Below are 27325 nucleotides of genomic sequence, written 5' to 3'. Positions count from 1 at the left end.
CGTGTGAAAGAAGCGCAGCAGCGGCAGTCTGCAAATCGCCTCCCTTAATAATTGGTGGTAATTAGCACCTTAGTCAATATTCTAGAAGGTGTGCGCTTAGGGGTGAATTCTATATATGAAGCTGGAAAATCGGCAATGTAAAAAACGCTATTCTGTAAGCTGCGCTTAAAGTTAGGTACGGTTTATAGACTAGTGTTTACTCCTGGGACTCATGCCTAAGTTTAGGTGTTTGCCATTTGCACCAACCCGAAACGTGGTGATAATGTATGTGCCTAATCCCTCCTCATTGTATATAAAACACGCGTAAATGCAAGGAACTCCCACGTTCCACCATGACCCTCCCATTTCTGCACCCTTTTACTCCTGCGGAAAATTTAGGAGCGGTTGCTGCATCTAAATTTACGCACGAAGCTCCAGTTAAATCTAATTAGTGCCAATAATTGCTTGTTAAAAAGCCAATTATTGTCTCTAATTGGCCTGTTATTCAATTACCTGTAAATTACGTGTGCAAATCGGGCACGCGCCCAAATTTCTAGCATGCAATTTTCGGCAACTTTTGTAGAATTAGGTGGTTAATTTCTGTTGCATGCAACTTCTAGCGGGTGCGGACTTGGGAGGGGCATTGGTGAGAATGGGGTGTGTCTATGAGTTATGCATTCAGGTTATAGAATACTAGGGGTTAGGCGCATAACTTCCAACAGCTAGGTATGACCACTTATACCATGCAATAAGCGCTGGCGTGAAAATGCAAGACTTATGCTCATATTCTATAATGCCAGTTCCGTACAGAACTGACATTATAGAATTTGTGCTTAGGGTGGGGAACATTCTATATATGTCGCCGAACATTAGGCGCTACTGTCGTGCCAAATTATTGATGCAAAGAAGCTTTCTAATGGATGCAAGTTGCCGAAAGAGGGCAAAAAAGGCAGATCCACGCAAAAACATTTGCCCAGTGGTGAATTTATTCAAGGTGTGTGTGTTACGTACACATCCCCTGTCAGACCCAGCCCCCTGCCCACCCCACCCATGCCTTAAAATGATCTCTGATCTTTTGCTGGGCAGCGGCACTCATAGGCTGCCTGCAGCCTGCACCGGGACTTTCACTCTGAACTGTCCCGCCCTTTCTGACACAACTTCCTGTTTTGTGAAGGGTGGGACGGTTCAGAGAGAAAGTCTCGGTGTAGGCCACAGGCAGCCAATGAGTGCTGCTGTCGTGCCTCGGACAAGGACTGGAATGGTAGTGATTTTAAGATACCGGGGAGGGAGGATGCAGAGGACAGGGGGCGTGGGGTTATGGGGGGGGGGGCGCTAGAGACAGAGGGCGTGGGAGACATACCTAGTGTTACCATATTAGGTCTCCCCAAAAAGAGGACACATGCCCCGCCCACCACACCCACTCCACCCCTTTCACACCCCGCCGCACCCCCTTTCACAGCCTCGTCCCACCCCCTTTCACACCCTCGCACCACACCCTGTCACATATTCCCCTCCCCCTTGTCACACACCCCGTCATCCCCCTCACACTCCCCTCCCCGTCACCCCCCTTCCCTTACCTTTCTCTACTGCCCTGATGGTCTAGTGACCTCTTCGGGGCAGGAAAGAGCCCCCTCTTTGGTGCCCGGAGCACTGCCCTGCATCCTGTTGCTGATCTCGGCGCCGATTCAAAATGGCCGCCGAGAGTTGAAGTCTCACGAGGTTGCTTCAACTCTTGGCGGCCATTTTGAATCAGCGCCGAGATCAGCAACAGAAGGCAGAAGAGGTCACTAGATCACCAGGGCAATAGAGTAGTAAGTAAGGGGAGGAGAGGGCCGGGAGGCTAGCATAGGACGGCCCGCCCGCCAGCCAGCCTGCCTGTTTGTCCAGAAATCCGGACAAACGGGCAGATTGGCAAAATCCGCCCGGTTGCCTGGACATGTCCTCAAAAAGAGGATATGTCCGGGTAAATCCGGACATATGGTAACCCAAAATTCCTGGCTAGTGGGTGGGTGGGTGGGTGGCCACGTTTTGGGAAGAGGGGGGGAAAAGGGGGAAAAACAAGTCTAGACCTTAATAGAGAAGTTGTTTGGTTCTGTAATATCATGGTTGGTCAACGTTGTACACAAAATCTTGTAACTCTGTTTAATTCTGTTCCAATAAAAATGAAAGGAAAAAAAATTCCTGGCTATGTCACTGCATTTGCCTATTAATATAATAGTGCCTAAGTGTTTCCATGTGCATCTGTGAAGGGGTGTGGCCATGGGAGGGGCATGGACAGGTCAGGGGCATTCCCTTAAAATGCACACAATGTTATAGAATTCATGGGATCTGTGCATAACTTGTGGGCCGGATTTGCACCTGGTGTAGCTCCTCACGCCCGAACACCCATCACAGAATATCATTCAGTGCCAATGTTTTTGGGCACTGAATTTGGAGTATCATTTATAGAATTTCTCTCTTAGTGCACCTCATCCCAGCTCCTAATGTTTGCTGTTCTCTCTTGAACGTACTCCTAGGTGTTTAACAAAGCAGGTTCTGTGAGCTGCACACGCAGCACGTTAACTGTTTTTTTTATAACCTCTGCATTAACTCTTAATGGCATTAAAATCCAAATTAAACACCTAAAAGACCTTTCTAAAACCTAGGTGCTCACATTTACGCCTGTGTAGAACACTCCAGGTGTATGTCCTCGCTTATGAAGCTGAGAAATGAGAGCATGAGAACGCTGAATGATCTGTTACATCTTGAAACAGTTTTTTTTGGCGTAACTTTCAGTGGGAGTGACAACTGGAAGCTGAATAATTGAAAGCTAAGTGTTGCTTCTTTTCTCTTTGAACTGAGTCACGTTTTGATTTGGGATCCATATGAAACTGAAAAACAATTGGAGTTTTAACAACTGATTTTAGAGGTTTTTTTAAATGCCTGTGAGGAAAACTGACCCTCGGAAATTCTGTCGCCCTAGATACAAAAAAAAGAGATGGAGGTAGGGTTTTGAGGCATTGTACTCCATTTGCGAATATTGATATTCATTTAAAGTCATAAGCTGGAAAACTGAGAGAGCATTTATTGAATAGCTAAGCGTGTTCTGCCTGAGTTAGGCATAGAAACTTAGCAGTAGATAAGGGCCAAATGACCCATCCAGTCTGCCCCAGGGCCACTGAGAGACTAGGCCGGTCCCCCGCCGCCCACCGCCGCTGCAGTCCCCAGTCTCACCTGCCTGCCTCCAAGGCTCCGGGCCCCCTGCATTCAAAGCGGCAGTCGCAGATCACATCTCTTCTGGCCTTCCCTCCCTGTGTCCCGCCCTCATCTGATGTAACTTCCAGTTTCCGCGAGGCAGGACACAGGGAGGGAAGGCCCGAAGGGAGGCGATCTGTGACTGCCGCTTCGAATGCAGGGTCCCCGGAGCCGAGGAGGCAGGCAGGTGAGACTGGACTGCAGCGCCGGCGGCCTGGCCCTGGCCCGGGGAATTTTGTCTCCCCTGCCCCCCCCCTCTCGGCGGCCCTGGTCTGTCCATCTCTGGCCGTCTTCAAATCTAAGCTAAAAGCCCACCTTTTTGATGCTGCTTTTAACTCCTAACTCTTGTTCACTTGTTCAGAACCCTTATTTTATCATCCTCACTTTAATATTCCCTTATTTCTTGTTTGTCCTGTTTGTCTGTCCTAATTAGATTGTAAGCTCTGTCAAGCAGGGACTGTCTCTTCATGTTCAAGTGTACAGTGCTGCGTACGTCTAGTAGCGCTTTAGAAATGATAAGTAGTAGTAGTAGTCAGGGGTGTGCTGGTAAAATTTTAACAACGGGCTCTCTCTCCGGGCATAACCGGCCCTGAAATTTGGGGAGGGATACATGCCTCTCTCCCTTGTGCAGGCACGCTAGGCATACCTTTGCCGAGCCCCACCAGCCAATAAATGGACTGCCACCATTCTCTGCTGCTTGTTTCTGGCTCTGAGCAGCATGATGGAACCTTCTTGCGCTTGCATGAAAAGTCCCAGCCTGATGCTCAGAGTCAGAAACAAGGAGCAGGGAGCAGCAGCAGTCTATTTACTTGGCTGGTGGGGCCAGCATCACTGCCAGCAAAGTAAAAGAGAATTCATGAGGGGGCCCAAGCCCACATTTTGGGAGTCAGTTGTTAAAGTAGCCATGGGGAAGCCTACTTTAACAACCGGCTCCAGCACACCACTGGTAGTAGTAGTAACCCCTAACTCATCCTTTTCCTGAGGAATCCCACGCACTTGTCTCACGTTTTCTTAAATTCTGACACAGTCCACGTCTCCACAACCTCCACCAGCATGTCATTCTACATATCCACCACCCTTTCTGTGAAAGAGTAACAGGACCGCCGAGAGGGGGGAGCAGGGGGGCAAAATTCCCTGGGCCTCCAAGGGGAACCCGGCGCCGGGGTCTCTCTCTCTCTCCCTGTTTCCTGCTCCTGACGGGACCCAAGTGATCGCGTCCCCACAGGAGCAGAACAGAGAAGCCTTCGGCACCGGGGCCCCCCCTTGGAAGCTGGAGAAGACCTGGAGCTTCCTCCAGTGCTGCTCTTCTGCCCATTGCTTGCTGAGCGGCTGCTTTTCCTCTCAGGTGCGCATGTTCGGTTTTGAAACCAAGCACGCCCTGAGATGAAAAGCAGCCGCAGGGACAGGCAGTCAGCGCTGGAGGAAGACGTCTTCTGCTGGTGGGGTCTCGGGATCCCCGCCTGCCAAGGTATTTCAATCCCGTAGCGGCAGTGATGGGGGGGGGGGGGCAGTGGACAATAATTGGGGGTGGGGCGGCAGCCCTGCCCCAGACCCAGTTCAGTCTCTTGGCGGCCCTGAAGAGTAATTTATTACATTCCTCCTAAGCCTCTTAACCTCATCATATGCCCTCTCATTCCAGAGTTTTCCTTCATTTGAAAAAGGCTCACCTCTTGTACATTAATATAGGGTTACCATATGTCCGGATTTACCTGGACATGTCCTCTTTTTAAGGACATGTCTGGGCAATCAGGCGGGTTTTGCCAATCTACCCATTTGTCCGGATTTCTGGACAAACGGTCAGATTGCTAGCCTCCCCTCCCCTTACTTACTTACTACTGCTCTGGTGGTCTAGTGACCTCTTCTGCCTTCGGGGTAGGAAAGAGGCCACTCTTTCCTGCCAGGAGCACTGCCCTGCATGCATCCTTCCTGTTGGTGATCTTGGCACCGATTGAAGTGTCCTCGCGAGAGTTCAACTCTCGGCGGCCATTTTGAATCGGCACCGAGATCAGGAACAGGAAGGATGCATGCAGGGCAGTGCTCCGGGCAGGAACAAGGGGGCTCTTTCCTGCCCCGAAGAGGTCACTAGACCACCAGGGCAGTAGTAAGGTAAGGGGAGGGGGGTGACGGGGTGTGTGACAGGGTCGAGGGGAAAATGTGACAGGGTGGAGCGAGGGCGTGAAAGGGGGGCGGGTGGGGTATGAAAGGGGGTGGGGCATGTGTCCTCCTTTTTGGGGGACAAAATATGGTAACCCTACATTAATGCCACCGAGATATTTAAATGTCTCTATCCTATCACCTCTCTCCCGCCTCTCTTCCAGCGTATACATGTTGAGGTTAAAAGCCTGAGAGTTGATATTGGCCCGAGTCTGTAACTAGAAAGTCTGGTTCTTGAAGGTCTTCTTTTGCTCCTACAGGGCCAGGGAATGCGCCTGTATTTAGGGGCAGCCATTTACTCCACTGAAAACCTGGCATAAATACCCACGCTTAAATTAGGTATATTTCCCCCGAATTCTATAACCACCTGTGTAAATTTGAAGAACGCTCTTGACATTCCCACAATCCTGCCATGGCCACGTCCCCTTTTCAGCTGCAAGGGTTGGAATTTACACACGCCTCTTTTTAGAATTCGCCTATAAAGAGGCATTCATAAATTCCAATTGTTGCCAATTCTGTTAATTGGTCATTATCAGCCAATTATCAGCACTGATTGCCTCGTTACTCAATTAAGGTGCACACGTAAATTGGATGCCTGCCCAACTTAATATGCGCAACTTGCTGCACCTTATATAGCATCCGGAGGATAATGCGTTTTTGTAAATAGGCTCCTACTATTGTTCTTTTGGCTACCGGATCTCCAGCCCTCCCTGAACCTGTGTCGAGGTGGTCGGGGGGGATCGGAGGTCCACCAGACCTCCAGCCCCCATTTCGCTTGGCTCGGTGCGGGGGTAGTTGGGGGTCTGGAGGTCCTATGGATCTCCAGCCCCTGTGTTTGACAGGTCTGGGCTTTTGACAGCCCAGACCTGTCAAACAAGTGTGGGAGGATTGTGCCTGAGTGCATGGTCAGGCACAATCTTCCCACACTTCTACCTATGATCAGAGAGAATTGTGTGCTTAAATTTGCATGCAGTTGTCTCTGATCATAGGGGTGGTAAAGCCCCGCGCTGTTCCAGCGCTATTTTTAGAGCGCTGTTTGGAACAGCGTGGGGCTTTTGATCATTGGTCCAATAGTTTCTAAGTAGAGGAACACCTCCCATAAACAATCTGAACATCCTACGCTAAAAAAAAAAATCAAGACTTATGTATAATTAGAAAAGTTGTTTAACACAATAAAATCATGCAGCAACAACCAAATACTTGATAAAATGTTGAGATATACACAGGGCTTTTTTTGAGGGGGTACTTGGGGGTACTGAGTACCGGCACCTTTTCTATTCTCTGTTAAAACTGACCCATGGTCCCCAAGTTTTAATGAAAGAGCTCAGGCTCTACACACCAATTCTGCCTTGTCATAGATTCTGTGACTGGTTGCAGGGGGACCTGGCTATTGTGGGGTGGGTCCCTCAGTGATCACCCCACCCCTGAAGGGTGGACTGGCATTTGAGTACATGCACCTTTTTTGCTAGAAAAAACGCACTGGATATACAACAGCCATACATTAAAATCTACTATATCGAAGATTCAATATATTACAGGGCTACCAGATGGCACTGTTCTATTTATGGCTTGAAGTGTTTCATATCAGCTGCTGTCTGCTTAGTTCTTGTTCTTACTGATCCTTCACCGAGAAGATCCTACTCAGTCCCTCTCTCAAGTTGTAAAAGATGAAAAGTTCCATATACTAAAGAAAGGCTTGCTTCGGATTCCAGAGGATATTACAACATGCCTGTTGTGTAGGGAAAAAAACCCAGTTTCAAAAAGCAACAAAAAGCCATATAGGCCTTTTCAAGTTGAGTCCCCTCTGGAAGCTTATTCCACAGAAGTAGAATAAAGCATGAACAAGCTCTATTACAGGTATGTGCCAGCCAGGCCTCCATAGCAGATGGAACTGCCAGGAAGATCTCCTCTTGATATCTTAGTCAATGATTTGCAATGTGGCCATGCAGCTGCACCTGGATCTTGCCATTTAACACCTTGAGAACCAAGCACAAGGCTTTCAGTTGGTCAGATAATGAATTGATAACCAGTTGTAATTTTGTAATATGTGTGGGGTAATGTAGTCTCTGATAATACATAACCGGCTGTGTTTTGAAGTAATTGCAGTTGTCTCTGAAGTTTAACTGGGTGACCAACACAGAAAGTACTGCTGTAGTCAAACCTGGAAGTGATGAAGGTTTTTATCCTTGTCTAATCTCACACAACCAAACGAAAGCACTTTGAGAGCTCCTAGCGTCGCGATCTGGGTGCGTAGATTGAAATGAAGGTTCATGGTACCTCAGCTTAGGATCCCCTGGTCTCTACATGACAATGAAACAGTTGAATCAGGTTCTAACTGAGATTGACTCACAGTTGTGGAAGAAAGCGAGCTAGATTTCTCTTTGCATCTCACCTCCAAAGATCTTGGGGCATGCATCACTGTTAAGGTACCTCTTCTGTGCTCCTTGCAGTTTGGCAAGATTCTACGAAGTCCCTTCATGAAGTTTGTGGCGCACGCGGCTTCGTTCATCATATTTCTGTGCCTGCTGGTGTTCAATGCCTCGGACAGGTTTGAAGGCATCAAAACACTTCCAAACATCACGGTGACAGAATATCCCAAACAGATCTTCCGAGTGAGAACCACCCGCTTCACCTGGACAGAGATGCTGATCATGGTGTGGGTTCTAGGTAGGTGGAGTACGCCAGCTTATGTCTCTTTTCCAACTGTCACAGGTCCGAGGGGAACTCTTAGAAAACCAAAAGAATGATTTCTCCCTAGACCAGCCAATCCTAACCAACTCTTGGGGCCCTGTTTACTAAGCCGCGTTATAGGCGTTTTTAACGTGCATTAACCATGTACGCGTGTTAACCGTATATGCGCCTACAATATACCTATAGGCGTCTACATGGTTAGCGCACACGCTAATTGTAGGCGCGTTAAAAACACTAACACGCCTAGCCTCATTGGGTTTTCAGGATATCCACAATGAATATTAATGTTAAACTTGCATGCAACTGAGGCAGTCTATTCTAATCTATCTCATGCGCATTCATTGTGGATATCCTGAAAACCCGATGGGACTAGGTGTACCCCAAGGACTGGGTAGGGAATGGCTGCCCTAGACAGTATGAGCTGTCACTGCAAGCTACAGAAGGCATCACATTTAAAACAAACTAGAGAATGTATTTTTTTTTTTTACTCAATGCGCGACGTGGAATTTGTTATAGGAAGATATGGTCAAGGCAGTTAGCACAGCAGAGTTAATATTTATATTTAATCCACATCTTTTCAGTAGTAGCCCAAGGTAAGTTACATTCAGGCACAAGCATTGCCTTTTTGGGCCTACAGTCTAAGAGCTAGATTTACTAAAACAGGATGGGTCCTACTTACTAACCGGGTCGTAGCTCACAGTAACGTGCATTAACACGTTAGTAAATCTAGCCTTATGTATTTATTTATTTATTTGGATTTATTTACCGCCTTTTTGAAGGAATTCTCTCAAGGCGGTGTACAGCAAGAATAAGTCAAACATAAGCAATAGACAATTACAGCAGTAAAAATATTCAAACAACAATGCAAGGTATATCATGCTATACTTCTTACAATGTCAACACAATACACAATAAAACATTTGAATAGACAGCATAGGGTGTAAGGAAAGATGGAACATATAGATAGATAAGATAGAGTAACAGGAGTAAGAAAATAAGGGACTAGTTAAAGAGAGTTGCAAATGAGGTCAGAAAGGTGCTTGAACTGAGAGCTCTGGGCAGTAGGGTGAAGCACTTATCCAAGATCACGAGGAGAAGAAGTAGGGTATAAGCCATGGTGCAATAAAAATAAAAATAAATAAATGGTTCCCTCATTTTCAGTGAAAAAAGCAGAAGAAACCAGTCTTCGCAAAAAATAGCAACAAACAAAACAGCGAAGAGGACCAACAAAAGAAAAAAACAAAATGAGAAAAAAATAATAAAAATAAAAAAATAAAAAATAATGAAAGAACACAAAAAAAATCAAAATATATATGAAAAATGTAAGGCGTCAACGCTTAGTTGTTGAAATTCAAAAATGAACTTTATTTGTCAATGAATAGCAGGGAGAAAGGGACTCGACACAGCTGTGTTTCGGCCATACAGGCCTGCGTCAGGAGTCCAAATGGCTTCAACTTTTTAACGTCACCCGTCTCCTGTTTTCATCCAGTTTTCTTCTTGATTCTAACCTCCTTGGAGCCGGCAGTTAACTCCGTTGGATACAGTGGCCGAACAGGCCCTTTCAAGTCACTTACATTGACGCTTTGACAAACGACAGCATTCTAAACAAACAAACAATCTGGTTTAGTGTATGCCCTAAACAAACAAACAATCTGGTTTAGTACACTAAACCAGATTGTTTGTTTGTTTAGAATGCTGTCATTTGTCAAAGCGTCAATATAAGTGACTTGAAAGGGCCTGTTCGGCCACTGTATCCAACGGAGTTAACTGCCGGCTCCAAGGAGCTTAGAATCAAGAAGAAAACTGGATGAAAACAGGAGACGGGTGACGTTAAAAAGTTGAAGCCATTTGGACTCCTGACGCAGGCCTGTATGGCCGAAACACAGCTGTGTCGAGTCCCTTTCTCCCTGCTATCCATTGACAAATAAAGCTCATTTTTGAATTTCAACAACTAAGTGTTGACGCCTTACATTTTTCATATATATTTTGATTTTTTTGTGTTCTTTCATTATTTTTTATTTTTTTATTTTTATTATTTTTTTCTCATTTTGTTGTTTTCTTTTGTTGGTCCTCTTCGCTGTTTTGTTTGTCCCTCATTTTCAGCCCATGGCTCTGACCACTAGGCTACTCCTAGACAAACTTCTAGAGGACAAGTTCATAAACCATTGGGAAAGCCACCATTTCTCTCTAGGTGTGAGCAATAATGGATGGATCTCCTCCATGGGAACTTACCAGTTACTTGTGACCTGGATTGCCCATTGTCAGAGACAAAATGCTGGGCTTGTTGGACCTTTATTCTGACCCACTATTGGGCTCATTTTTGAAAGAGAAGGACGCCCATCTTTCAACATAAATCGGAAGATGGACGTCCTTCTCCCAGGGTCGTCCAAATCGGTATAATCGAAAGCCAATTTTGGACGTCCCCATCTGCTTCCCTTTGCAGGGACAGCCAAAGTCCAAGGGGGCGTATCGGAGGCGTAGCAAAGGCAGAACTTGGGCGTGCCTAACACTTGGATGTCCTCGACTCATAATCAAAAGAAACAAGGATGTCTCTGAAGAACACTTGGATGAATTTACCTAGTCGTGTTTTTCTTACAACCAAGGCACAAAAAGGTGCCCGAAATGGCCAGATGACCACCGAAGAGAATCGGGGATGACCTCTCCTTACTTCTCCTGTGGTCACTAACCCCCTCCCACCCTCAAAAAATATCTTTCAAAATATTGATTGCCAGCCTGTATGCCAGCCTCAGATGTCATACTCAGCTCCATCACTGCAGTATGCAAGTCCCTGGAGCAGTTTTAGTGGGTGAAGTGCACTTTGGGCTGGCGGACCCAGGCCCATCCCCTGGAGGAAACAGCGAGCCCTCCAAAACCCACCAGAAACCCACTGTACCCACATGTAGGTGCCCCCCTTCACCCGTAAGGGCTATGATAGTGGTGTACAGTTGGTGGTTCTGGGTTTTGGGGGGCTCAGCACACAAGGTAAGGGAGCTATGTACCTTGGAGCAATTTATGAAGTCCACTGCAGTGCCCCCTAGGTGCCCGGTTGGTCTCCTGGCATGTGAGGGGGACCAGTGCACTACAAATGTTGGATCCTCCCATGACCAAATGGCTTGCATTTGATCGTTTCTGACATGGACGTCCTTGGTTTCGATTATTGCCGAAAATCAGAAACAACCAAGTCTAGGGACGACCAAATTTCAGGATTTGGACATCCATGACCGTATTATCGAGACGAAAGATGGACGTCCATCTTGTTTTGAAAATACGGGTTTCCCTGCCCCTGGATGGGGACGTTTTGTGAAGACGTCATCAAAACTTGGACGTCCCTTTCGAAAATGCCCCTCTATGGCACATCTTGTGTTCTTTAATGAATCTGTTTGCATGTCAGTTGTTCTCCTTAGACGGAGCTTGGAGCTAAGGGATCAGCCAGTGATTTGTATTAAGAAGTGAAACTCATACGCTGGAGACAGCAGCTAATCAATTACTGTGCATTAAGTTTCATGCAGTGCACAGGTATACACTGGGCTGCATGGCATTTAGCGCGTGCTAATTTTCAGTAAAAGGAGCCTTAATGTAGCAGGCATTTCACAGACGAGTTTCCTTACGCAGAAATCCTCAAACTCAGACTCTTGCTTAATTTTTGAGCTTGGTGTGGTTCACAGTTGGATAGTTGTTTGCTGCAGTTGATATTTGAAAGAGTTATCACATTTGCAATATATAAAATTACTCGTTTTCACTGAAGTCACAAATCTGGTGTGAGTTGCGTGGTACAAGGATTTTCCTGTCTACTATGCTATCCATATATTGTATGTGTATAAATAAACCAAGAAAAAATGTTGTTTGGAGAATTAATATTTAATGGACCTTTATGAAATATCCAATATGAAATATACCTTTATCTACTATAATAAAACGCACCCTCAACGTTCTGAAGCCATCTGACGTCACTTCCTTCCTGAGGGGTTCATGGTGGTGAAGCCATCCAACACACCAGGTCTCTCTGCCCCGCCCTCGCGTCACAACGTGATGACGTCGAGGGCGAAACAGTAACAGTAATCTATTAGAGGGAAGTGTAGCTCTGCCCTCGCGTCAAAACCCGATGACGTCGGGGGCGGGGAAGGCAGAAGGTAGGAGGCGGACTCAGATCCTTGCACAACACAGATCCACAAATGCAACAGCGCTCCAAGGACTTACGAGGAACTTCAAAACACACACAGCCCCATCTGGAGTGCGCACCCGCGCGTGACGTAATCACGCTGGGAGAGAACGGACCAACTTCTCTGCACCTCCAACGAAGACTGTCTGCAAGAACCTCCCCCTTGGCTGGAACGGCCTGTGGTGGGCGGGAACAGTGCGCGCACCCGCGTGTACTGAGGCTTGTGGTAGGACGTTTGTCACCAGGCTCATGCTTGCCTCGGGTCACGTGTTCGCCTGAAGTGTGCGCGGCGGGGGGGGGGGCGGCCCAGGGAGCGACGGAGACAGACTGAAACGACGTCCGAGGGAGCCATTGCAGACATGATAAGTAGTAGTAGTAGTAGTACGAAGCAGGGAGGAACCCTGAAGTTGGGAGCCAGGGACCCTTAAGTTCGGACCCTGAACGTGGGAGAGATGGAGGGGGCCGAACCTGAAAGACGGAGGGAGGGGAGGCACGCTGGAACTGGGAGGGGGGAAGGAGGATGAAAAGGAGGGGAGCAAGGAGGAGGGAAGGGGTGAGGGGCGTAAGGAACAGGGGAGGGGAGAGGAAGGGGAAAGGGGGACCTGCTGCCGCCGCACACTCTCATTCTCACACACACACAGTCTCACTCTATGTCACACACCGCACATTCACTCTGGCTCTCTGTCTCACACAGTCACTCTCACACACACTTTCTCAAAGATGCACACTACCAGGAAAACCTTGCTAGCGCCCGTTTCATTTGTTCCAGAAACGGGCCTTCTTTACTAGTAATCTAATAAAACCCTTCACTTCATTGTGTGCTAAAATGGATACAAAATGTATTTTACAAAGTTTTTATATATTGGTTTGTGCTCAGAAACAAATGTGCCTCAAACATGCATGAATAAACCAAGCCATCTTTCATGTGTCAAAACAGACTTGAGTACCTCTCAGCTCCCCGGCCCATTTGTTGCTCACTTTCATGCTACGTTGCAAACCTTTTCTCTACTCAGTGGCGTGCCCAGGAGGAGGGGCAGGGAATAAAAAGACAGAAGTGAAATGAATCAAATGGGAAGGGAAGTGGGAAATAGGAAATAGAGCAGGGCTGCTGCCTTTTGAGAAGGGAGTGGGGAATAAGGAGACAGAGGGGGAAAACTGGACACAGCAGGGGGAATAGGGAGGTAGAGCGGAGATGCTAGACACAGGATGGGGAGAGAGAGAGGAGAAGGGGCTGATGCTGGGGATGGGGGTGGAAGAAGGGGGATTATGTTAAGAGAAGTATCTGATTCTGGGCTAATTCAGAGTCTGAGGCTGGGGGCTGACATTGGGGCAGGTAGAAGAAGGGGCTGATGCTGGGGCTGGGAGAAGAGGGCTTGAGGATTTGGGAAAAGGAGAAGGGGGCTAGGAAGAGGTACATAGGGATATAGTTATTGTTTATTAAGCTTGATACCGTGCTAAAATTCACATGAAATCACAGTGGTGTACAATCAAAAAGTAAAATATAAAAAAGGAAAGGAACAGCCTATATAATAATCAAGCACAATCACACTATAAAAGAAACAAAGAAAGAAATCAACAAGAATACAATCATTAGAAGATACCGAAAACATCAAACCCACTAGACCCCAGGAAGAGCAACATCAAATGCAACTATCTATATAAATAATTCTCACCTCCAACGTTCTGAAGCTCACTCTGTGGCAGGGAAACGCTGAAGCCCTGTACTGTTGGTAGGCTAGGCTGTCAGCACCACTCACTCTCACTCATGCACCACTCACTCTCACTCATGGACACGCCCTCAGCCACGCCCCATCCAGACATAATTCATAACCCCAACGTTCTATGAAGCCTCCACAACTCCCAACGTTCTAACTGCATGGTGGTGAAACCCAAATTCGCCCATGACTGCTGGCCCCGCCCTCGCGTCACAACGTGATGACGTCGAGGGCGGAGCACTGACACTGAGCAAATCCCAACTCACCGCCGCTACCCCCCCCCCAAAAAAACAAACAAAAAAAAACAACCTGCAAAAATGCCCCCCCTCAGGTCACAACACCCAGTGCCGGTCCCTCCTCTTCGACCGCCCACCCACCCAACAGACCTGCACAAGTGTCCTACTCCCCCTCCAGCCACCCCGCAATTCTCCTCTCTCCCCGCCCCTGCCGCCACGCCCCCCCAGAGGCAGTCACCTGTCCACCCCCCACCCCCCACGATGACTCTGCAGCCACTGCACGTCCTGGGTGGGTGTGGAAGGGGGTTCCACACCCACCCAGGACGTCGCTGCCGCCGCTCCACCCTCTCCGAACGCCCACCCACCCAACAGACCTGCCGAAACATAAACAGATGATTTTAAGAACCAAGATGGCACCGCAGACAGCCAGCATTGGCTGTACACTCTGAAGCCGCGCCTCCTGTAACCTGCTGGGGAACCTGGAGGAGCGCACCGACGTCACAGGCGAGAGGAGGAGCGGCTTCAGAGTGTACAGCCAACGCCTGCTGCCTGCCTGCGGTTCCGTCTTGCTTCTTAAAATCATCTCTTTCTGTTTCGGCAGGTCTGTTGGGTGGGTGGCCGGACAGAGAGGGGGGAGCTGCGACGGCAGCAACGACCTGGGTGGGGATGGAAGGGGGGTGCAGTGGCTGCGGTGACATCAGGAGGGGGGGAACGGTGGCGGACTCTGGGGGACGTGGTGCCAGGGGCAGGGAGCCAGGAGAATTGACGAAAACCTTGCTAGGGTCCGTTTCATTTTCTCGGAAACGGGCCTTTTTTACTAGTATAATAATAAGCTTTTAAAAGCCACTTACAACATGGCAATGATATGAGCTAGGAAGAAAATGAAAGAAGAAAAGCCAGTAGGTGGGTTAAATGAGGAGGGTGAAATTTCACTTTATACAGAGGCAAAAAAGAAAGGTCTGGAAGAAATAGCCGAAACCAAGAGATGATGACAGAGACAGATGTAGGGGATGAGTGGAAGAAGACAAGAGGAGAAATGGAAAATAGACAGGAAAGTCTGGAAAGAGGGTTGGTTGTCTTTGTACTTTGCTTGGCACAGGAGAAAATGCATTTCTGTCTCTAAGAGGGGCATAATCGAAAGGGACGCCCAGTTTTCCTGAGGACGTCCTCGCAGTACGTCCCGGTGAAGGGGTGGGGAAAACCGTATTATCGAAACAAGATGGGCGTACATCTTTCGTTTCGATAATACGGTCGGGAACACCCAAATCGCGAAATTTAGGTCGACCTTACAGATGGTCGTCCTTACAGATGGTCGTCCCCGATTTTCTGCGGTATTTTTATTTTGTTTGATTTCTATTGATAACCTTTAAGAGTGGACTAACATGGCTACCATACCTCTCTGCGGTAATGGAAACCGAGGACGCCCATCTCAGAAATGACCAAATCCAAGCCATTTGGTCATGGGAGGAGCCAGCATTCATAGTGCACTGGTCCCCCTGACATGCCAGGACACCAACCGAGCACCCTAGGGGGCACTGCAGTGGACTTCACAAATTGCTCCCAGGTGCATAGCTCCCTTCCCTTTTGTGCTGAGCCCCCCAAAACCCACTCCCACAACTGTACACCACTACCATAGCCCTAAGGGGTGAAGGGGGGCACCTACATGTGGGTACAGTATTTACCACCACAAGTGTAACAGGTAGGGGGGGGGGGTGCTCCAGGGACCTGCATACTGCTGTGATGGAGCTGAGTATGATATTTGAGGCTGGCATAGAGGCTGACAAAAAATATTTAAAAAGTTTTTTTTTTAGGGTGGCAGGGGTTTGGTGACCACTGGGGGGAGTAAGTGGAGGTCATCCCCGATTCCCTCCGGTGGTCATCTGGTCAGTTCGGGCACCTTTTTGAGGCTTGGTTGCAAGAAAAAATGGACCAAGTAAAGTCGCCGAAGTGCTCATCAGGGACGCCCTTCTTTTTTCCATTATCGGTCAAGGACGCCCATGTGTTAGGCATGCCCCAGTCCCACCTTTGCTATGCTTCCAACATGCCCCCGTGAACTTTGGTCATCCCCGCGACGGAAAGCAGTTGAGAACGCCCAAAATTGGTTTTCGATTATGCCGATTTGGGCGACCCTGGGAGAAGGACGCTCATCTCCCGATTTGTGTCGAAAGATGGGTGCCCTTCTCTTTCGAAAATAAGCCTGTAAGCCTCCCAGTGTTGCACTACATCCAGAGTCTAGTTCTTGGAGGTTCCAGTTCAATGTTTGTCTGCATATTTCTATTTCTGTTTGTGGTCCCTTGTTCTATATTAGGTAAGCATCTGTCTGTATTTTGTGTGTGTGATCAAGGTGAGGGATTTGGTAGTGTGTCAGTTCCTTGTAGAAATCTGTTGTATTCTGTTTTCCCAGTAGCAGGTGTATGGGTGTTATAGAGCATAATGCTAATACTTGCAGTGTTGTCTTTTGATAGTTAGGATTGGTGTTGTTTTTGTGTGGTAGGTTTGCATAAGTTCTGAGTGGTCTTTTTGCATGATTTCATGTTACTTCATAATGTACCTGGCAGTTGGCACTATAGGGAAGTACATAAGAACATAAGCATTACCATACTGGGCCAGACTGAAGGTCCATCAGCCCAGTATCCTGTTTCCAACAGTGGCCAATTCAAGTCACAAGTACCTGGCAAGATCCCAAAAAAGTAAAACAGATTTTATGCTGCTTATCCTAGAAATAAGCCGTGGAATTTCCCAAGTCCATCTTAATAATGGCTTATAGACTTTTAGGAAATTATCCAAACTGTTATTAAACCCTGCTAAGCTAACTGCTTTACCACATTCTCTGGAAATGAATTCCAGGGTTTAATTACATGTTGAGTGAAGAAATGTTGTCTCTGTTTTGTTTTAAATTTACTACTTAATAGATTCATTGTGTGCCTCCTAGTCCTAGTATTTTTGGAACAAACAAGCAATTCACGTCCACCCATTCCATTCCACTCATTTTATAGCCCTAGCCGCTTTAGCCTTTTCTCATAACAAAGTCGTCCCATCCTCTTTATCATTTTCGTTGCCCTTTTCTGTACCTTTTCTAATTCCACTATATCTTTTTTGAGATGCGGTGACCAGAATTGCACACAGTATTTGAGGTGCGGTCGCACCATGGAGCGATACAAAGGCATTACAACGTCCTCACTTTTGTTTTTGATTCCTTTCCTAATAATGCCTAACATTCTATTTGCTTTCTTAGCCTCCACTGCACACTAAACAAAGGATTTCAACACTGCTGTTACTGGGATGATACCAAAATTATCAGTTTAAAGTTTAATATTTAAGAGTATGTTTATTTATCTTATTGTACCGCATATCAGTTAATATTGTGGTTTACATTGTTTATATCAAACCTTTAAATATCACCATCAACAAATGTTAAAGGATGCATTTTACAGTTTAACCACACGGTGTCACTACACAATAGCAACAGGTATTGTTATACTTCTCCACCACTAGTTGGCAGTACACATAGCAACCACTACACATAACAACCACAGTTCAGTCATTAGGGAAGGTAATTCTATGAAGTTGTTGCTGAGTACGTCCCTTCAACACCTCCCCAGTCTTATAGCAGGTCCAAGTTCTAGCAAACCTGACACCTGTGTGAGGTCTCATACACTGCAAAAAAAAAGAGAAAGGAACAAACAGCAAAATGGAACTCCTCTCCCTCAGGATCATCAACCAGATATCACTGTGTACCCAGCAGGCAAACATTGTGCTAAATAGGCCTCCTCACCCTCCTGAACCCAGTTTCTGTAAGACAGAGAATCCTAACGTGTAATTCATCTATTAAGGTAGATACCAGCTCTGTTTTTGTACTTAAAGATCTACAGTTCAATAAGTGCATTGGCAGATCCTGCAGGGGCTGCCGAGACTCTGGAACAGACAAAATCGTACAGTCTCCTTAAGTAGCAGTCTCTCTGAGGCACAGTATAACCAACTCCACCCTCTGTCTGGCAGCCCTGTACCACTGATATGCCCAGTTCATCATTACCCACCACACACATCAGCTCAACTAAGCTGAGAAACAATAGCTGTCCCAGCAGCAATGTTATAACACTTAAACAACCACTTAAATAGCAAGCAGGACTCATATTCCCACTCCTTCAGTGCTCACCCCTCTCCTCAGGTCACTTCACTGGCTTCCAATCAGATACCGCATTCAATTCAAGCTTCTCCTTCTTACCTACAAATGCACTCAGTCTGCTGCCCCTCACTATCTTTCTACCCTCATCTCCCCTTACGTTCCCGCCCGTAACCTCCGTTCACAGGATAAATCCCTCCTCTCAGTACCCTTCTCCACCACCGCCAACTCCAGGCTCCGCTCATTCTGCCTCACCTCACCCTATGCTTGGAACAACCTTCCCGAGCCCTTACGCCAAGCCCCCTCCCTGCCCGTCTTCAAGCCTTTGCTTAAAGCCCACCTCTTCAATGCTGCGTTCGGCACCTAACCCTTACCGTTCAGTGAATCCAGACTGCCCCAATTTGACTGCCCCTATCGGACCGACCGTTCACTTGTCTATTAGATTGTAAGCTCTTTGAGCAGGGACTGTCTCTCTTTGTTAAATTGTACAGCGCTGCGTAACCCTAGTAGCGCTCTAGAAATGTTAAGTAGTAGTAGTAGTAGCTCGCCCCAAGGGGCATGACTTGCTCCTTGGGCACGCTCCTTCGGTGTGAACGTCACTAACAGTTGTTGTAAAATAGAGTAGGCGGGGGAAGTAGGCATAATTTAGTGTAAAACTTGCCATGGGTCCAAAGAATTCTGCAGTCAGTTGCATCTGGGGGGTTTTCTACGGGAAGAATTTAAAATGGTATCTGTCTGCATACATTTGCTCTTCTTACCCAGACATGCTCCCAGGAACACGTCCTCTCAATTTTCAAACAGCTGATTAATGTGGGTAAAACACTTTTTAACTGCGTAAATTGCTTTGAAAAATTATGCTCAGAGCAACTGGATCACACAAAGTCAGTAGCAGAGCTGAGATTTGAACGGAAAGCAGTTGAGTGTGAGTGACAACCTTGCTCTCTGCCTCTTAGTCCAATACAGTAAATGGGACCATCCCCTTTTCCCTAAAATAATGTGCCTTATCTCGTTGCAGGAATGATGTGGTCGGAGTGTAAAGAGCTGTGGCTGGAAGGGCCCAGGGAGTATATTCTGCAGTTATGGAATGTTCTAGATTTTGGGATGCTATCCATTTTCATTGCCGCTTTCACAGCTCGACTGCTTGCTTTTATACAAGCCACCAAGGCACAAGAATACGTGGACACATATATTCCGGACAGTGACCTCTCCATGGTGACACTTCCACCTGAAATAGAATACTTTACCTACGGTAAGAGCCACCACAGCGCTACCTCTTCTCTCATCATCCACTCTAACCAGGTGGAACATACTGAAAACCCCCTGAATGGACGTTATCTTAAAGCAAATGTGGAGGGTTTATCAAACATTTGCTCCAGAAGAAATGTAGATAAATGAAGTTTTCTAGACCCAGATGTGTCCTCAAGTCAAGAGTTGACTCCTGGTGATCACACAATGAGGCCTGCTGCTTTGTGGTTTTCTTGACGAGATACAGGATTAGCTTGCCATTGCTTTCTCCCAAACCATAATCATGGAAGAGTAGAAATCAATTAACAGCACAAAATCGGCAACTTTTACTGACATAATGTCTGAAAAAAAATGCAAAAAGCCAGGAGGCATCAGAAAAACATATGAATGAGCTATTGGATCTCTTATAGCCCAAGCTATTTCAAATCCAAGCTCTTTTCAACTGCGTCAATCACTTGCCTCCAAAGCTTAAAGAACCTAACTTTACTTTACTTTTTATAAAACTTGCAGAAAAGTAGAGTACTATATGACAAACTGAACCACAGAAACATTTATAATCACAACACAAAACAACGACCACTTATCTCAGGCCACTCCTGTGGGTACAGCGCTGTATAGTTCTCAAAAAGCAACGTACCTACAGGAGTGGTTTGAGATAAGTAGTCGTCGTTTTGTATTGTCATTATACATTTTGCTGTGGTTGAGTTTACGTAGGAGAGGGAAACCAAAGTACACTCCCACGGGAGCAGAGAACAAAAGCACAAGGAGCCTTCAAGATAGGGGGGACGTCAACTCAAATTTATTGAACAGAGCCAACACGGTCCATGTTTCGGCAAAACTAACTGCGTCAGTGGTCTTGAAACAGTGCACAATGTCCAAAAAAATGCATGAAATAGCAATGAGACAATGCTCAATCCGTAGATGGCAAAAGTTGCCCCAAAAAATACCTGGATTCTTAATATCAAACTTTTCCCTTCCTGTCTCTGAAGATTCTTGGAGTAACATAAGTACATAAGTACATAAGTACATAAGTACATAAGTAGTGCCATACTGGGAAAGACCAAAGGTCCATCTAGCCCAGCATCCTGTCACCGACAGTGGCCAATCCAGGTCAAGGGCACCTGGCACGCTCCCCAAACGTAAAAACATTCCAGACAAGTTATACCTAAAAATGCGGAATTTTTCCAAGTCCATTTAATAGCGGTCTATGGACTTGTCCTTTAGGAATCTATCTAACCCCTTTTTAAACTCCGTCAAGCTAACCGCCCGTACCACGTTCTCCGGCAACGAATTCCAGAGTCTAATTACACGTTGGGTGAAGAAAAATTTTCTCCGATTCGTTTTAAATTTACCACACTGTAGCTTCAACTCATGCCCTCTAGTCCTAGTATTTTTGGATAGCGTGAACAGTCGCTTCATATCCACCCGATCCATTCCACTCATTATTTTATACACTTCTATCATATCTCCCCTCAGCCGTCTCTTCTCCAAGCTGAAAAGCCCTAGCCTTCTCAGCCTCTCTTCATAGGAAAGTCGTCCCATCCCCACTATCATTTTCGTCGCCCTTCGCTGTACCTTTTCCAATTCTACTATATCTTTTTTGAGATACGGAGACCAGTACTGAACACAATACTCCAGGTGCGGTCGCACCATGGAGCGATACAACGGCATTATAACATCCGCACACCTGGACTCCATACCCTTCCTAATAACACCCAACATTCTATTCGCTTTCCTAGCCGCAGCAGCACACTGAGCAGAAGGTTTCAGCGTATCATCGACGACGACACCCAGATCCCTTTCTTGATCCGTAACTCCTAACGCGGAACCTTGCAAGACGTAGCTATAATTCGGGTTCCTCTTACCCACATGCATCACTTTGCACTTGTCAACATTGAACTTCATCTGCCACTTGCACGCCCATTCTCCCAGTCTCGCAAGGTCCTCCTGTAATCGTTCACATTCCTCCTGCGACTTGACGACCCTGAATAATTTTGTGTCATCGGCGAATTTAATTACCTCACTAGTTATTCCCATCTCTAGGTCATTTATAAATACATTAAAAAGCAACGGACCCAGCACAGACCCCTGCGGGACCCCACTAACTACCCTCCTCCACTGAGAATACTGGCCACGCAATCCTACTCTCTGCTTCCTATCTTTCAACCAGTTCTTAATCCATAATAATACCCTACCTCCGATTCCATGACTCTGCAATTTCTTCAGGAGTCTTTCGTGCGGCACTTTGTCAAACGCCTTCTGAAAATCCAGATATACAATATCAACCGGCTCCCCATTGTCCACATGTTTGCTTACCCCCTCAAAAAAATGCATTAAATTGGTGAGGCAAGACTTCCCTTCACTAAATCCGTGCTGACTTTGTCTCATCAGTCCATGTTTTTGTATATGCTCTGCAATTTTATTCTTAATAATAGCCTCCACCATCTTGCCCGGCACCGACGTCAGACTCACCGGTCTATAATTTCCCGGATCTCCTCTGGAACCCTTCTTAAAAATCGGAGTAACATTGGCTACCCTCCAGTCTTCCGGTACTACACTCGATTTTAGGGACAGATTGCATATTTCTAACAGTAGCTCCGCAAGTTCATTTTTTAGTTCTATTAATACTCTGGGATGAATACCATCAGGTCCCGGTGATTTACTACTCTTCAGCTTGCTGAACTGACCCATTACATCCTCCAAGGTTACAGAGAATTGTTTAGTTTCTCCGACTCCCCCGCTTCAAATATTCTTTCTGGCACCGGTGTCCCCCCCAAATCCTCCTCGGTGAAGACCGAAGCAAAGAATTCATTTAATTTCTCCGCTACGGCTTTGTCCTCCTTGATCGCCCCTTTAACACCATTTTCGTCCAGCGGCCCAACCGACTCTTTGGCCGGTTTCCTGCTTTTAATGTATCTAAAAAAATTTTTACTATGTATTTTTGCTTCCAACGCTAATTTCTTCTCAAAGTCCTTTTTTGCCCTCCTTATCTCCGCTTTGCATTTGGCTTGGCATTCCTTATGATCTATCCTGTTACTTTCAGTTGGTTCTCTTCTCCACTTTCTGAAGGATTGTTTTTTGGCTCTAATGATTTCCTTTATCTTACTGTTTAGCCACGCCGGCTGACGTTTAGTCTTTTTTCCCTTTTTTCTAATACGTGGAATATATTTGTCCTGAACCTCCAGGATGGTGTTTTTAAACAGCATCCACGCCTGATGCAAGTTTTTTACTCTGCGAGCTGCTCCTTTCAGTCTTTTTTTCACCATTTTTCTCATTTTGTCGTAATCACCTTTTCTATAGTTAAACGCTAGCGTACTTGATTTCCTAGTTTCACTTCCTTCAATGCCAATATCAAAACCGATCATATTATGATCACTGTTATCAAGCGGCCCTCGTATCGTTACCCCCTGCACTAGATCATGAGCACCACTAAGGACTAAGTCTAGTATTTTTCCTTCTCTTGTCGGCTCCTGAACTAGCTGTTCCATGAAGCTGTCCTTGATTTCATCAAGAAATCTTATGTCCCTTGCGTGTACAGATGTTACATTAACCCAGTCTATATGCGGGTAATTGAAATCCCCCATTATTATTGTGTTGCCCAGTTTGTTTGCGTCCCTGATTTCCTTTAACATTTCCGCATCCGTCTGTTCGTCCTGGCCAGGCGGACGGTAGTACACTCCTATCACTATCCTTTTCCCCTTTGCACATGGAATTTCAATCCACAGTGATTCCAAGGAGTGTTTTGTTTCCTGCAGAATTTTCAATCTATTTGATTCAAGGCTCTCGTTAATATACAATGCTACCCCTCCACCAATCCGATTCACCCTATCACTACGATATAATTTGTACCCCGGTATGACAGTGTCCCACTGGTTATCCTCCTTCCACCAGGTCTCAGAGATGCCTATTATATCTAATTTTTCATTTAGTGCAATATATTCCAACTCCCCCATCTTATTTCTTAGGCTCCTGGCATTCGCATATAGACATTTCAAACTATGTTTGTTGTTCCTAAGTACATCATGCTTGGTACTTGACAGTATTAATTGGCAATCTTTTGTCTGATTTTTATTGTTATTTAAAGATACCCGATCTACTACAATCTCTTTTGCAACCTCACTATCAGGATACTCTATCTTCCCTGTTATGGTGATATCTTTGAAAGATACCTTATCCCGAACCATGCTCTTTTGAGCGACTGTCGGCCTTCCCCCCATTTCTAGTTTAAAAGCTGCTCTATCTCCTTCTTAAACGCCGATGCCAGCAGCCTGGTCCCACTCTGGTTAAGATGGAGCCCATCCTTTCGGAATAGGCTCCCCCTTCCCCAGAATGTTGCCCAGTTCCTAACAAATCTAAAGCCCTCCTCCCTGCACCATCGTCTCATCCACGCATTGAGACTCTGGAGCTCTGCCTGTCTCTTGGGCCCTGCGCGTGGCACAGGTAGCATTTCAGAAAATGCTACCCTGGAGGATCTGGATTTCAGCTTTCTACCTAAGAGCCTAAATTTTGCTTCCAGAACCTCTCTCCCACATTTTCCTATGTCATTAGTACCCACATGTACCAAGACAGCCGTCTCCTCCCCAGCACTATATAAAATCCTATCTAGGTGACGCGTGAGGTCCGCCACCTTCGCACCAGGCAGGCAAGTCACCAGGCGATCCTCACGTCCACCAGCCACCCAGCTATCTATATGCCTAATGATCGAATCACCAAGTACAACAGCTGTCCTAACTTTTCCCTCCCGGGCAACATTTGGAGATATATCCTCGGTGCAAAAGGATGATACATCCCCTGGTGGGCAGGTCCTGGCTACAGGAGTACTTCCTACTTCACCAGGGTGATGCTCTCCTTCTAGGAGACCTCCCTCCTCCAAGGTAGCACAGGGGCTACCTGACTGGAGGTGGGACTTCTCTACAACATCCCTGTAGGTCTCCTCTATGTACCTCTCTGTCTCCCTCAGCTCCATCAAGTCTGCTACTCTAGCCTCAAGAGAACGGACACGTTCTCTGAGAGCTAGGAGCTCTTTGCATCGGGCACACACATATGACACCTCACCAATTGGGAGATAATCATACATGTGACACTCAATGCAAAAGACTGGATAGCACCCCTCTCGCTGCTGGACTGCTGACTCCATCTTAGTGTTGATTGTAATCTCATACTTGAATGCCATATTAAGAATACAACTAGGAAGATGTTTCAGTCAATGTGGAAGCTTAGAAGACTAAAACCTTTCTTCCCAAGAGGCATTTTTCGCAACCTGGTACAATCAATGGTGTTCAGTCATCTAGATTATTGCAATGCGCTGGCTGTAAAGAGTATATCATCAAGAAACTTCAGACAGCCCAAACCACCGCAGCTAGACTCATTTTTGGAAAATTAAAATACGAAAGTGCTAACCCCCTAAAAGAGAAGCTCCATTGGCTCCCAGTTAAGGAACGTTCTGTGCTCAAAGTTTGCACTCTGGTTCATAAAATCATTCATGGAAATGCTCCGGCATACATGTCAGACCTTATTGATTTACCACCCAGGAACGCTAAAAGATCAGCACGCACATTCTTGGGACTTCACTTCCCTAGCTGCAAAGGTCTAAAGTACAGACTAATACATGCGTCTTGTTTTTCTTACATTGGCACACAGCTGTGGAATGCATTACCATTGGATCTGAAAAATATTCACGACCTTATCAACTTTTGAAAATCTTTAAAGACTTTCCTTTTTAACGAGATTTACCATAATAATCAATAATAGGAATTCCAACACATCACTAATTACTTGATAATCTGTATGCTTTATTGAATTGATTATATCCATTTTGTTACACTTGTTCTTTATGTAACCAACTGTTTATCTACTCTTGATTGGCGCCTGTCTTGATGTATTATTGTAAGCCACATTGAGTCTGCAAATAGATGGAAAAATGTGGGATACAAATGCAACAAATAAATAAATATCAAACGAAACCGCATTAGTTGGCGTCCCCTATCATGAAGGCTCCTTGTGCTGTTGTTCTCTGCTGCTGTGGTTGAGTTTGTCTACGTTTCTGGAAGTTTTATGTAAAGTAAAGTAAAGTTGGTTTCTTTAAGCTTTGGAGACAAGTGATTGACGCAGTTGAAAAGAGCTTGGATTTGAAATAGTTTGGGCTATAAGAGATCCAATAGCTCATTCATATGTTTTTCTGATGCCTCCTTGCTTTTTGCATTTTTGTTTAGAAATTATGTCAGTAAAAGTTGCCGATTTTGTGCTATCACTTGATTTCTACTCCTTCCTGATTATGGTTTGTTATGTTTTGTGGAGAGTATGACTGCTGATTTTTTTTCCCCTTTTACAATGCTTTCTCTCAAGGCATGGAGGGTTAAGTGATTTGCCCAGGAATACAAGGATCTGCCGTGGGATCAGAACGTGGGCCTTATGATTCCCAATTTGCTGTGCTAACCATTTGGCTAGTTGTCAGCTTCAAAACAAATATACTGATATATTATACTGTACATACAGGCTTGTATTCCGCTTATTTCAATACAAAATTCTAAGTGGATAACATCAAGGAAAACTTCTAACAGTCAAGGGAAAATGCCAGAATACTTGATTCAACTGTAGAAATTATATTGCTCAGATCATTTCTACAGATAAATCAAGTATTATGACATTTCCTCTCAATGGTTAGAAGTCAGTTTGAGGGGTTTAACCAGGGGCGTAGCCAGACTTCGGCAGGAGGGGGGTCCAGAGCCCGAGGTGAGGGGGCACATTTTAGCCCCCTGCTGCCGCCGCTGCCACCACCACCACCAACTTTGACCCCCCCCCTGCCGACGACCCTCTCGACCCCCCTCCTGCCGCCAACCCTCCCCCGCCGCCGCCATCGGCTACCTTTGCTGGTGGGGGACCCAAACCCCCGCCAGCTGAGGTCCTCTTCTTCCGGCGCAAGGCTTCGTTCTCTTTCTGTGAGTCTGACGTCCTGCACATTATTGGTTTTTGCTGTCTATTATGTATATGAAAATCATACATGCAAAATATACCACAATTTACATGATTTTTTATATATATTCTTTTATGGTTTCTTTGATATGCAATTGTCTTTGTATTATTCATGTATTCATTTACCTTGCAACACCTTTTTAATGACATTTGATACTTTTAGACACCAATTGATATTATTTGACATTATTTATCTTTATTTTTTATTGATTTGAATGCGCTATGTTTTTGTACTTATGACATTTTATGTATGTTTACCTATTTTTATTCATATATGCTTTTGAGATGTGTATTTGAGATGTAATATATATACACACAGATATATTTCTTTTGTCCGTAATATTTATGTTTTATATCTGTTATTTGTTTTTATAGACTCCTGAAGAAGGCGCTACGGCGCCGAAACACGGCTGTGTTGAGTCAACCATTTGCAATAAATATCATTGTTTAATTAAATTATACGTCTCCCCCATTGTTTTGATAGAGCCTATCTTCCCCACCCTTTCTTTGTTCCCTCCTATTTGTCTCGTGGGGATTAAGTGCACCTCCACACTTTGTGTGCTGTTTCTCTGGCTGAGTTCTTTCAATACCCTGGGGTATATACCATCCAGTCCCAGTGATTTGTCACTCTTTAGCTTGTCAATTTGCCTCAGTAACATCTTCCAAGTTCAGTGAGATTTCTTTCAGTTCCTCTGTATCATCACCCCTGAAAACCATTTCCGGTATAGGTAGATCTCTTACATTTTCTTCTGTGAAGACTGAAGGAAAGAATTCATTCAATCTCTCTACTATGGCCTTGTCCTCCCCGAGTGCTCCT

General features: G+C 45.8%; 1 protein-coding gene across 1 annotated transcript in view; it reads left to right on the top strand.

The window, feature by feature from the left end:
• TRPC3 (transient receptor potential cation channel subfamily C member 3) overlaps window positions 1-27325 on the top strand; it is a 105818-nt gene that overhangs the window by 47821 nt on the left and 30672 nt on the right. Inside the window, exons 5-6 of the mRNA XM_030191771.1 lie at window positions 7818-8034; window positions 19307-19540. Coding sequence (XP_030047631.1) covers window positions 7818-8034; window positions 19307-19540 — 451 coding nt within the window. The remainder of the gene's footprint in view (window positions 1-7817; window positions 8035-19306; window positions 19541-27325) is intronic.

This window comes from Microcaecilia unicolor, chromosome 2 (genome assembly GCF_901765095.1).
Source record: "Microcaecilia unicolor chromosome 2, aMicUni1.1, whole genome shotgun sequence".
Classification (NCBI taxonomy): domain Eukaryota; kingdom Metazoa; phylum Chordata; class Amphibia; order Gymnophiona; family Siphonopidae; genus Microcaecilia; species Microcaecilia unicolor.
Note: the sequence above shows the minus strand (reverse complement) of the source record. Positions and strands in the feature narration are given on the sequence as shown.